The sequence below is a fragment of the Tachypleus tridentatus genome, chromosome 6 (genome assembly GCF_004210375.1).
Source record: "Tachypleus tridentatus isolate NWPU-2018 chromosome 6, ASM421037v1, whole genome shotgun sequence".
Classification (NCBI taxonomy): Eukaryota; Metazoa; Arthropoda; class Merostomata; order Xiphosura; family Limulidae; genus Tachypleus; species Tachypleus tridentatus.
The window spans coordinates 110,809,470-110,823,520 of record NC_134830.1 but is presented as its reverse complement, the minus strand read 5'-3'; the positions used below and the strand labels follow the sequence as shown (position 1 = coordinate 110,823,520).

General features: G+C 34.4%; 1 protein-coding gene across 17 annotated transcripts in view; it reads right to left on the bottom strand.

The window, feature by feature from the left end:
• LOC143253296 (plexin-B-like) overlaps positions 1–14,051 on the bottom strand; it is a 244,236-nt gene that overhangs the window by 80,706 nt on the left and 149,479 nt on the right. For 16 of the 17 annotated variants that reach the window (XM_076506928.1, XM_076506931.1, XM_076506926.1 and 13 more), the window contains one exon: positions 4,986–5,136. In XM_076506928.1, coding sequence (XP_076363043.1) covers positions 4,986–5,013 — 28 coding nt within the window. In that variant the 5' untranslated portion in view covers positions 5,014–5,136. Of the gene's footprint in view, positions 1–4,985; positions 5,137–8,028; positions 8,441–14,051 lie in introns of those variants that run through there. The other variant, XM_076506938.1, reaches the window with a different exon arrangement.

Sequence of the window (14,051 nt, the reverse complement as noted above, 5' to 3'; positions counted from 1 at the left end):
GGATTATGGGATATGAGTACATCCCCCGCGAACTGAAGCATCCCTAAGCGAATTTTAGTCTTTTCATATAAGCCTATTATTTTGTAATATTTCATTAACATGTTCTTAGTTGTTTTTCATAAATATTTGCTCTGTCATTTAAACAAAATCGTTGTCATTATTTTATAATTATTATAGATTAATATTAGAATTAGCATTTTGTATATTATATATCAATCACTTGTGTTTCCGTATCGCTCAAACTGTAAACATTTCCTAGTTTTGAAATATATTTCATTTATTTATGAAGTTCAGTTCCGAGGGCACCCTACAAAATTTCCTTCATCCGACCTTCTTCCAGATACTCTTATGAATAAGAGCTTTCAATCTAAACAACTTACGCGCTCATGCCATAACTAAGAGGATCCTAGGTTTCAGACACAGCCGTACCTAATTTTGAATTACACACTAGAGGGACAGCAGCAATCAATAGTATCCACCATCATAAGGGTTTTTTTTAAGTTTTTTTAAAACCAAATAACAAGATTGATTGTAACTCATTACGCGCATACAGCTGCAAGTACGGAGTGTATTTATTGACATCACGTCTCAAACCTTGGATCCCACGCTAACTACTAGACCATTCCAAGAAGATACCTTTAGAAATTCTTCAAACAGAATCAGAGTTGTTTGAATATATTTTTCGTGATCAAAAAACTGGATCTTAGCACGACCAAAACCCTAACCAGATCAAACGACCGAACAAGAAGTTGCGCATTAGTCAGGGTTTAAGCGACCCGTTACTCCCATACAATTTAAAATTAATAAATTCGTAATTTGTTTCGAACAGTGCGAGAAGCGTTAAACTTGTCCAATCAATATACAGCCGGTCCCGTGTAACCCTATCAGCGTCGAGCAAATTGTTGAAAACGAAGTAGATACAAGCCACGTTGAAAATACTAACTTAATGAATAGAAGGAACATGATAAAACATTTTTTGGTTTGTTTTGTTCTTGAACTGATTGATATTTCTTACGTAATTATGTTTAAAAACTGAAAGACAGTTTGTTTCGCTTTCTTTCATTCTGAGTTTGCATTTCGCATATTCGATCTTGGCGTCTTAATTACCGGTACGTCTCGTTTCTCTCGGGCTAAGTTAATAACGACCTTTTTCACCATTTGATTGGCATCGTTTTATTTTCCCTCATTAGACGTTTTTATTTTTTTTATTCGGTTGAGGTGATATACGTTATCATAAATGACTGTAATTTAAAGCTGTATTTCATTATGATTATTTTTGATGTTTCTAAAGAAAAATTGTCGAGAATTCTGATAAACGACTTCGTCTGCTCTTTGCAAGCACATAAATGTCAAGAGAATACAAATATTTTTTCCTCACCGTCGATTCATACTAATACTATTTTATCTTCTTTCAACGTACCGATTTAACAAATTAATAAAGTCAAGATAATGGCTTGACATTACTGTTAACATTAATCCAGTAAAATGATATCTTACATTTGGATTGCAGTTTTGAAAATTTGGCCTCAATTTTAGATCGTATGTCTGTGTGTAACACGTTTTTCTATATTTCTATCCCTACATTTGGTTGTTTGTTTAGAATTAAGCACAAAGCTACACAATAGGCTATTTGTGCTATGCCCACCACGAGTATCGATATCCGGTTTTTAGCGGTGCGAGTCCCCAGACGTACCGCTGTACCACCGGGGGTTACTACACCTAGATGTTTGTTTGTAGTTAAGCACAAAATTACACAAAACGCTATCGGTACTTCTACTACGACGTGTATCGAAACCCAGTTTCTAGCGTTATAAGTCCGCAGACCTGCGATGTGTCACTGGGTGGGTGGTTCTCCGCATACGAATCGTTCATTTGCCTATGATACCTGTTCAGTGCAAGTTTGAATATATATATATATATATATATATATAAGGTGTCAGTTTGGTGTTTAACACGAATTTCGAATACAGTCGATTATTTTATAAATCGACGACAAATTGCTGTCAGAATCCCTTTTCTGAAAAATCGAGTAAGTCTGGAAAATATAACATGAAATATTAGAAAATAAGTTTGTTGTTCTTTTTAAACCCTCAACTATTTAAAATGAAACGTCTTCATGCAATGTAATACGGTTATTGACGAACAAGGCCGTTGGTGAGACGTACGTAACACGAGTTTGATACCATGGTCAGCATGAAACATATAATGAACTACAAACTTGTTTACTTCCTAGTGATTCAGCAACTTATAGACACAAGACGCTAAAATCTGGAGATCGACTTTCCTGCAGTGGATAGAACATACATAGCCAGCCCACCGCGTAACCTTGCGCGAAAAACAATGAGCTCTATTACTCTAATATAATAAACAATGTGAAAATGAATTACAGAAGTTAACGTGTTTGAAATAATCTTTGATTTGGTGGTTCGTTTGTTTTGAATTTCGCGCAACGTTACACAAGGTTTATCTATGATGGCCGTCCCTACTTCAGCAGTGTAAGACTCGAAGAAAAGCAGCTAGTCATTACCACACACCGTCAACATTTGGGCTACTATTTTACGAACGAATAGTAGAATTGACCGTTAAGTTATAATGTCCCCATGACTAAAAGGGGAGAATACTTTAGTGTGACGGGGTTTCGAACCCTAGGTCCTCAGATTACGAGTCGTGCACCTGGCCATGCCGAGTATGGTGGTGATTATAGAAAAAACCGGAGTAGATCAGCCTTACAAATTTTTAGCCCTTCTTTTTTCTTTCTTTGTATTTTACATCTTGTAAAGTTTCCAACTGTAAATAACTGTTCTAATTGTTTGTGTGGAGCAAAGCTAAACAATTAAACTATATGTGTTCCGCCGAAGTAGCAAACCCTGAATTTTAGTGTTGTAAGATTAAACTTAACCTTAAGTCAGGAGGAGACACTTTGGCTTAATTAATGTCACTTGTCACAAAATGCATCTTTATCTAGAGGATCAAACAAAATTTTGTCACAAAAGATTATCTTATTGGGGACATAAGGATAGTATTTTTTTTATTCAGCCCCTCTCCCGGTGGCACAGTGGTATGTTTGCGGAGTTATACAACAAGAAACTGAATTTCGATACCCGTAGTAGGCAGAGCACAGATAGCCCTTTGTATTGCTTTGTGCTTAATAATAAAACAACAATAAATATTTTTTATTCATCAAATACTGTTGTGTTTTACATGCCTTAGGCCAGAGACACTACAACTAACGATTCTCTAGTGTTCATTTTATATCTTCAAGTTAGTTACTTGGATAATTTGTTTGTTTGTTTTAAAGCAAAGCATGGAATATCTGCCGAGTTCGTCTCGGTCAGATAGGTTCGAATCCCGATTTTTAATGTCAGTAACCTTATCACCGTCCCGTTATGGGACTTCAAATTAACTTCATTTCCTAGTAAGTGTTCTTGTGTAACGCGTACAAAATCTCTATGTAACAGAGTATTCGTTAGGCTACAAAAGTACATAGTTCAGGTACATGTTTTTTTACCTCTCTATTACGAAGTCATGTTACTGGTTAAACCAGGATTTTTATCCAGTGGTTAAACCACTGATTTAAGCCAGTTTTTAAGCAGTAATTCACCAACTGTAATTTCCAAATTAAATTTAACACTGTTATTACCTCTGCCATCAAAGATAAATTAAGGTTATGTTTCCACTCGAGTGCCTGTCTGTTTGTTTGTCAGCAAGACTTCTGAAAACGATTGAATGGTTTTGAACGAAAGTTGGTATACACATTTAACCTATGTCCCAACTTAAAAGTTATTAGCTTTTGTATGATTAAAGTCAAAGGTCAAAGTCATGAAAATTAAACCAAAAGCCCCATCTGTTAACATGGAGACTAATTTTTTTTCACTGTTTCTGTTCTATAACTGTCTAAACGGCTGGATTTTGATTAAACTCAATAGACATATGTAGAATATTATTATACTGTCAAAGATAGGACACATTTTCATTTCTTTTTCATTTTAGAGCCAAATATAACCAACGCTTTGTAGCGGAGGTATTCGCTCTACTGTGTCTAGTTTTGTTTTTAACAGGACTAATTATTTGAAATTCCAAATACATTATTTTTTTCTGAACGATGTAACCAAGACGATTTGTATTTGCTAAAATAGTGTGTGCGAGAGAAAAGTTAGAGAAAGCTAGAAACTCGTTTCTGCCGATTTTAATAACTATTAAAGTCTATATGCTAAAATAGAACTTTGAGAGTAAGATATTAGCTATTCAGTGTTGTTTAAACCTCCCTAAATGCAAATAACAACCTGGTTAATAATTTTGAACTTCTTAACTGGATTTCGTTAACTTGTTAAGGAAACTCCAAGAACAAAAACACTAACACATGTACATGTACATAAAAGTATATAAATAATAAAACATTTTACTTCAACAATGTTATAAGAAAATTCCACTTAACTAATCAAATACGAACTATCCTCGGTTACTTAAAAAGTTGATGTCGCAATTTCAGTCATAAATCTTTGGGATCGACGATAAAAAAAACACGAAACAGTTACACAATTATTGGAAGGTGCTGCCACATACTGGTAGGAACGCAAACCAAAAGAACTTTTATGAAGACTTGAAGGATCTTATTTGAAACTTGTACCCTACATGTTTTAAACTGTAATAAGCGTTTCAGAAATACCAACTGGAATTTATACACTATTAAACACGAAACATTTTACTTTCAGATAAATTATACGTACAGTGTCAAAATACTTATTCCTTCAACCCAACAAAATGAAAATATAAATTAGTAAGCACAATATGTACACAACGTGCTGTGAATAATATTATAAATTAATAATTTAAATAATAATATTAAAATTGTGTAGTTTCTATGCTTATGTTTGCCTTATATAACTAAATAAATAATTGCGTATGAAGGCGATCGAATCAAAACTAGAAAACAATGGAAATTAATACAAAGACTAAAATATAGATATATAATATAAGGTTCTAACCTAAACAAGAAAGAATGGTTTTGACCATTGCCAATCCATTTCGTTTTTCATTATCTCATAATGGACAGCGGTAAGTCTTCAGATTTACAACGCTAAAATCAGGAGGTCGGTTTCCTTCGGTTGGCACAACAGATAGTCCGACGTGGCTTTGCTATAATAAAACACACACACACGTCATAATTAGAAAATATTATGTGTTGTAATAGCACCAAAAAGCGTTAGGTTATTGCACTTACCAAATGTGAAATTATGTAAACGCCACGGACGATCAAATTAAGAGGTAAGGAGTTGAGTGCTTTGACCTACAACGTCTCAACTACCTTTCGACACCTACAACTAGTTCTGGAAAAGGCAGTCATCCCTAATATTTAACATAAGAGACAGTTATTAAAATGACCTGAAAGTAGAAGTATATATTTCTACTCACTCCCAACCTCCACCCTTTAAATGATTATTACAAAATGAAAGTAGATTGAACTATTTTTCCGTTATGAGTTAATAAATTATGACGACCAGTAATGTACAAAATCATTTTTAGGTCAGAATCTAATAATAGACAATACGATTTTGTTTTTTTACATACACATTTATATTCTTGCTTACATCTAAATTTCAGAATATATTTAAATTTGAGGTCGTTTACTTGTTGATGAATCTATTCTCATTTTCATTAGACTAGTTTTAAAACAGTGTAAGACTTGTAACAAAAAAATACTTAAATACACGTTAACAATAAATCAGCATTTTGTATAATATCTCAGATACCGGGCAAAAACGGAGTAATAGTCGAATATAGTCTCAATACAAAGTTATACATGCGGGTTTTGTTACAAAATATGTAATTTTGTACATATTATGAAGTACAGAACTTTGTTCATTTCTCTTATTTTTGAACTAAAAACCGGCTCAATTTGTTTACGTGCAGATCTTTTTGAAGTCTACGCGGCCGTGAACCGTAATGGTGTTGAATATCTCAACAGTGAAAATAAAAAATTATTTAACTCCGGTATTGTTGAATATCTCAACAGTGAGAATAGAAAACACACATGTGTCAGCTGTTTCAAGAGCAAATGGAATATCAGAAGCCTCATTATCATTCTACAGTTCAACAACAAGAAAAACTAATATTCGCTTGAAACTACTCTAATACATTATTATATAGCTTTAAAATGTTCGAAATAGAAACAAATCAATCTTCTTCTACCCTTTTACGTTAGGCTTAAGTTGTGCATAACTATGTATCTTTAAAAATTATTTAAAAAATCGGTAAGTATTGCTACATGACATAAAATACTCGACTTTGGTAGAAATATAAACAAGTAAAGTAGTAGTTAATTCTCATGACTATTTAGTGATTTCTATTTTCTGGAGACCCCCTTTTCCGTTTGATTCCATTTAACACGTGATGTTAAAAACCCGAAATAGCATCCACTGTGTGTTATTTCTATATATGAAGCTTTACTTTTTTCATGGGTGTAATACGTTTTTTATGAATTTTGCGATATAAGTTATTGTATTTCTTTTCCTTAAAATTGGCGATAACAAGGGGTACCGTGCTCCCATAAATGTAGTTGCTCTCCTTCCAAGCTAATGTCTGATTTTATATCTCGCCTCACTGCTCTCCCACCTTCGTTAAATTTCTTTGTTTATTAAATTTTGCGCAAAGCTACACAAGGGATACCTGCTCTAGCCATCTATACTTTAGCAGTGTAAGAATACTAGAGGGAAGGCAGCTAGTCTTCATCACTCACTGCCAATTCTTGGGCTATTCTTTTAGAAATGAATAGGGAGATTGACCGTCACATTATAATGCTCCCATGGCTGAAAGGGCGAGCATGTTTGGTGCAACGGGTATTCGAACCCGCGACCCTCAGATCACGAGTAGAGCGCCCTGACCACCTGGCCATTCCAGGCCAAATTCCTCGGTTAAGAAAAGTCAGAACAGGGTCTACTTTTTGTGGGTTTAAGTTGTTGTATAAGTAAGGCTTCTTTAATTTTGCGTTTGTTTATGTTTGTTTCTTTATTTAGTATTTGACTGTGTTCTATGGTTATGTTGTGTTTATTTGACTTGTAGTGTTCGAAAACGTGTGAAGGTGACTTTTTATGTTCTTAGAATCTGGTTTCCATTCTTCTACTTGTTTCTCCAATATAGAAGTCGTGGCAGTTGTCACATTGTATTTTGTAAAACTTTTGCTTAAGTAAATCCTTTACTACAGAGACAAACTACACAAAGCCGCAGTTAACAGCGTTGCCTAAACGAGTAATCTAATAACAAACTACGTAAAACATGTGTTTAATGTTGTTCCAACTTTCACGATACTTCCATTAGTAATAAAGAAACATTACAACGATTTCTTCCAACAATTAGAAAGGCAGATTCGGTGTAGTCATAATCAGTGTTAAAACTAATAACTGTCAGTCTATGGGGCTTTTAGAAAACACGATGTGAATAAGAAAGTGCTATGAAACATTCTCTGTTCAAAGTATGCGTACAGAAAAAAAAAAGTTTTCTCCACATGGTATACGGTATTTCAATGTTAATCTAGAACGGTCATAAACTGATTGAGAAAGCTATAACCGTTGTACATTTTCACTTTGGGTGCTAACATAAGTGACGAATATTCTAGGTCTCAAGTTCCACACGGATTCAGGTCCTAGCTTTACAGAAACCTTAAGTCAATAACTAACAATTGAGAATTGTGTTGTGTAATGTAAAATAGCCGACAGAATGCGCGCTGCAAAGCACGTGAAATATGCTCGAGAAATCGGTACGGTCCTTAACTGACCATAAATTTTGAAGTATCTTGAACCAAAATGAAAATATCACTTACGCTAAAGTCAGAGATAAGTCTGTACTTAAACTCATACACGGGTATCATATTATTTCTCTTCTTGGACACAACTAAAATACAATTTTCTCTGTAACGACTTACCTGTCTGATCGATCAGAGAGTCGAGGAAACAGCATTTAGTTTAATTCGGAATTAAGTGGTAAATTATGAGAGAACACACAAATATATTACTTAATACGTGCAATACACACCACGTTACCGTGGGCTACATTGTAGTCTCCTTAAGTAACAACGACGCATCCTTCGTGCCATCTAGTCAGAGATCTGCTGACGGCGACCACGCGGGTAAAAACCAAATCACTCCGGCAAACGATGTGATGCAAAGAGAGCGTAAATTACTGTTAGAACATCAAACGTCGTTATCTTTATGTGTCCGCGTGCTCACTGCTACGAAGACGACAAGTGTAAACTGATGCTCCTCGAGCCACATGAACCTACCTACCCCATCTGCTAAGGGCGTTCCCATACGGTCCCTCCCAGCTCAAATCTAAAATGTGCACCGAAGGGAAAAACTGGGCAATAGCACGAGGCGGTGGGTGGTAAACGCTGACATATCTACTTTTTTTACGTGCTTGTATACTATAGTTGATGGCTTACGTCAACATGCACTCCCCCCTCCTGTACATGTGCATTCACTTTCATTCTTTCACTGTTAGGCTTAACAACACCTTATCTGATCTAAGCAAATGTTTACACTCACGAAGAATTACTCGGATGTTGTGTTCTTCCGTTGATTAATTCTTTAACTATGTCAAAAAAAAGCCTACCGATGATCTTAAAAATACTTTTTAACGAAAAGAACCAGTCTTGAGATACGCCTGTTGTACGCCGTGATCTCAATTCGTCCAAGTTTGCAGAGAGGGTTAGGCCTTACCTAGGAAGTTATTTTCCGTAAATTCGACCTTCTTTTAACCTGGAAAAAATTTGATGTGTGATCGCAGTATAAAGTAAATCGACAGAATGGAATATTCTATAAAGAGCAAAAATAAAATCTTTGTGTCCTTTCACTTATTCTACAATGGAATTTCAAAACGTGTTGTATTAACTTTAGGTTTCATAGCCTTAAAAGACCGTATTTTTCGGTGTACAGGACGCACTTTTTATTAAAAAAAAGGGGTCTCAACCCCTTCCCCCACTGGGTCCTATACAACAACTAAAGTTAAAATTTTATGCTTCCCTAGACATAACGTATCTTGTACAGCAAGGACTAAAAACTAGCGCGATCAACCTTTACATTTCTCTGAGCTTGTTTTTTTTTTCTCTCATAGGATAAAGAAAATGGGTTATTATGGGTAACGACTTTAGAACAGTGTTCCGTTAGGTTGGCCTTTCTTTAACTTAAATTAGACATTGTACTAACAATACTAGAACTATATCCATAAAAAACACAATAAAAAATACCAAACCATTTCTCTTCTCCAAAAAGTGGAAACTGTAATATGAGGACAACTGAGAGCGAACTTTCAGAACTTGTTTTCAGTGATGCAAAAGATTTTGAAAGTTTTCATAATGAATGAGCAATGTTTTGATGTAAATGTATGTAAAGAATAATAAAAGATTATGCTGAAGTTATACAAATAAATAAATGATAACTGCGAAAAATATTTTTTTTCCCTGAAGATAACCTTGAAAATAGGGGTGCGTCATATACACCGAAAAATATGGTAATTTACCTATTTGGCTCAACTACGTTGACCTCAGGCCTCAGTTACACCATTCAATAAAACAAAAATGCTATAATCTCTTGATCTTTTTTTTTAAAAATAATAAATGATACGATTATTATTACAATACGATTAAAGAATCTTTAAAGACGCCATCGTCTAGGTGGGTATTTTGGTTTAAGACTAAAGGTGGAAAGAAATTTGGATTTAATGGAAGCATTATAGAGGTGTTTGGTTCTGAATGATTCTTTCTGACTTGACTTGTCACCTGAATCAGTAATGACAATCCATGAAGTGTAGACTGGAAGGGTTCTTAACCTTTAAATATTTGGCTTGAGTATTTAAATGTTGGGCTGTCTGTTTTAAATAAACAACGCAATCTACCTGGAAAGCAGTTTATAACGAAGAAATACCTTTTGACTTTCCAAAGCTATGTGCTTTAGAAATTTTATTTATAGTATATACAATGGTAAACTGTTAAAAACACTTAATCATCTTATTGTTATCTTTTAAAAACTTATTGTACGTCAAACTTTATGAAAACTGGTTTAGCTAAGCCTAAGTTTGAATATTCACGTGCTTCTGAGGTCACTACAAAATACTCCATCCGTTTCTGAGACCTTGATGCCATAGGATGACTTGTTTGTTTGGAATTGAACACAAAGCTACACAATGGGTTATTTGTGCTCTGCCACAGTTATTGAAACCCAGTTTCTAGCGCAGTAATTCCGCAGGGGTGATGCGATCGGGAAAAAAATACCACTATTTGGACACTCATTGTTATTATAGCGCATGAATAATAGAATTGTACAATGAAACTTTATTTTATTTTACGGAAACCGGCGGAAATTGCTGAGATTTAATGAGATAGGGCTCAATCAATGACTGTGTGTTGTCCGCTACGAGACAAAACGATCGATCTCGTCAGCATCTGTAACGGTATACACAATAATCTTTAGTATTATTCTGAATTTACTAAGTGTACCTTCCAAGCCTATTTTAAGTAAGATATCCGATATTTTAGTAGAATATTTCTGCTGAAGATTTGTCTGTGAATTTTTGGAATCTTTGCTGAGTCAATGTGTGTCAAGTGAGATTTCTATACTAAGAATAGGTACACTTCTTTTCAAACTTATTTTTCATATTTTATTTGCATAACCAATAAAAACCTATTAAATGAATATCAAAATCCTTTTTTTTCGGTGAAGCTTTATATTTTCTCTTACTTTCTTTACTCTATACCCGATTAAAGAGAAATCTTCAATATATCGCAAAATTTTGTTTCTCTTAAAACAGATCCACATTAGGATATCAGTGATGTCCACCGAGAAGAATCAAACCCCAGATTTTAGCATTGTAATTCCATAAACTTATCACTATCCTAACGGAGAACACACTGTGAAATAAGTTGTAAGATATAAACTAAAATGAATAACAATAATTTTGTTCCGTATTCTTTGGATACGTAATATTTCAGGTTTTTGAATTGCTTATCTTCACAATTTCGAATGGTAATGTAATTGTTTTCGATATAATGCCTTGTTAAATTAAACTACCCTGCTATTTTTATCCTTTTCTGCAAGCCATTCTTTTTCTCATCCGATACTGTACAACTAACAAGTAGAATCAAGTAAAATTACAGAGAATAATATAAATCTTTTGAAATGTAATATTACACGAAACAGTTAAAAACATTTTGAAAGATGTATCGACATGTTTCGACTGGAAAAATAGACCTAAGTGTACATATGTTTAGTATATATATATATATTGTTGTATCTGTATATAAAGCAAAAAGGCATTTTGAAAACGTAGAAATCGTAAATAATTATTTAACATATTTATTTCACATAAACACCGACGCTTACACTAAACAGCTACCACAATTCTAACGTTCCAGCATGTGACCATCGTTTTGGAACAAAACAAAATCATTTCTATTAACTTCGATATTTACCAGGTTCTATGATGTTTTCCATACAGTGTATAATCAAAAGATGCATTTCTGTTGTGATATTGATAATGAAGTTAATAACAACAAACAAATCATGTTTTAGTAACAAATTTCCTTTAATTGCATGCATGGTTCCACTTTAAGTCTGAAGCTTTCAGAGTTGTCCAGACAAAATGTAATCATGATGTACGGCTCCACCATAAGTATAAACCACTGAAACATAACTGTGATACAGGGATATACCAAACGGTTATATCTTTAGTGATAATATAACTATTATAAATCCATTCTTAGTTGTGAATACGTGCTGGTTTTAGCCAGTGGAGTAGCTAGGGGAGGGGCAAGGTGGTACATCTGTCCCCGAGCGCAGCATTGAAGAGGGGGCGCCAAATTGATGTTACATAATTAGGAATTATGGCTTACATTTTGTCACGAGGGGGCGCGAAAAGTGACTTTGTTCCCGGGCGCTGAAAACCCTAGCTTTCGCCACTGGTTTTAGCACATAAAATGACGTAAAGAAAACCATTAAATCGATCTTGTTTCAAGTTACTTCGGGTTCTGTAGCATCTTTCACGCAAAGGATACCTGAACCACTTTCGGAGACATTACTCACCTTGTTTGGGTACTCAAAACTGATGTTCTTTCCTCATTAAACAGCCAAGTGAAAGGACAGACAAATGAGTGGTAGCATCAGTCAAACAATATAAATAGAAAGTTTCTTCAAACCTAAATCAAGGAATGTAGAGCAAACCAATACGAACCAAGATAAAGGGTAATGTAAGGTAATGAAAGAACGAAGTTTTTTTTATCCTGTATTTACAGAAAGTTTTGATTTTAAAATGCTCATTTTGTTTGACACATTTTAGCCATTCTCTTTGTTTCTATATTATTATTATATTTTCTATATGTTTCTATATTATTTTTGCATGGCTTTCAACTGGCAAGTGTTTTTAGTGTTGTCCCGTAATACTTTATCAAATCTTTTGCTTAGCAGCTTTATCGATAATAGTTCCCAAGAATTTTCACTTCGCCTGAAAACACCACACCATCACACATGGTTTCACCTTTAACCTGATTATTCCACGAGTAACCCAGGAAAACCTTAAACACCACACACGGTTCCACCTTAAACACGACTCTTCGCAGGTATCCCAGGTAAACTGTATGTCGCCCAGGTAAGCTGTAACCACCATGAACTATTCCTCTTAAGCTTAAACTTTTGTGAGTGGCCTAAAAAACTTAACCACCATGCAAGACTCCATATTTGACCTGAACATTTGCGAAAAATCCAACTAAATATACGCATCCATGTGTTGGCCCAGTTTAAAGGTTGGTCCTTTCATCAACATCTAACTTTCGTGAGCTGTTTCAAATAGTCTATCTGAATTTCGTGAACCTCAGTGAACATTTTGTTCATCTCGATGCCGTACCAAACTGGTACAAAAAGAACACTCGATACCGAATTTGTATTTGTAAAAATGTACGGATTATAGTTATATCTCAAGGACCTATTTTCTTATTTTTAAATCCGGAAAACTTCACGGTTTTCAGAAAATATAAACATTCATACGCACGCCAGTTTCTAAAACGTACTACGCATCGAAAGATATTAAATCTTATAACAGCAACATACAAACCATAATATTTCGCTGCAACCGTTTTTTGACATCAGTATTTAATTAAGTTATTCCTAGTGTAGTATATGATTTGCTATCATCTAATGCATAAACAATCATGGAACCCAAAGGCAGTTTTTAAACCGATTGATAAATGTGTTGTCTGCATTATACTACTTTCCTATAATCTGTTGTCGCGTACTCTAGAAATAACGTGCTATTTTTACAAAATTAGTAAATTCTGAGACATTATAGTGATCACAGAATATTGAGGATTCTCAAATAATGCTGATATTTAGAACTAACCTGCGGGTAAAGACACGGGCATTGACAAGTCAGAGGCATGAAGTACCCTAGCAAACCTAATTTTAGCCCTAGTTTTAACAACTATACAGAGAAGTCGAGAATCATAGTTAATTGTTAGCGACAGAAGGCATATACTGCAGGCTATATATACATACTTCTAGTAATGTTGCGGGTCGAGACTAGAGATAGAGGCCGATATCTTTCAATGATGAAATACTGGTAGAACAGACTGAGTTCATTCAGTATTTGCCAAACCTGTGTCAGGACTGCCCAAGGGGGAGCCAACGATAAAAGTATCCAGTCGATAATCATAGGGTTAACTATATTATTTAGCTTACGCTCGATAAGTAAGTTATGGAAATCAAAGGCATAAATCTGAAACGAAACTCCAACTGAACTCACATAAACTTTGAAAAATTGCAGAAATACACGCAAACTAATATATCATTTAGTAGGAAGGATTTCTGTGTCTGATATATAGCTAAAGATATAATTGGGTAATTTACATAAATTATTTTCTTTCCGTCTTTGCTTTTGCAGCTAATACAATAGCTTGTAATTATAAATTATATAACAGGTATTTTAAGTTAATCAACAGTTTTAAAGATTTTTCCCCCTTTGAACTAATTCTTTCTACAAAGTTCACATACACAGTAATAGAAAAATAAAATGAA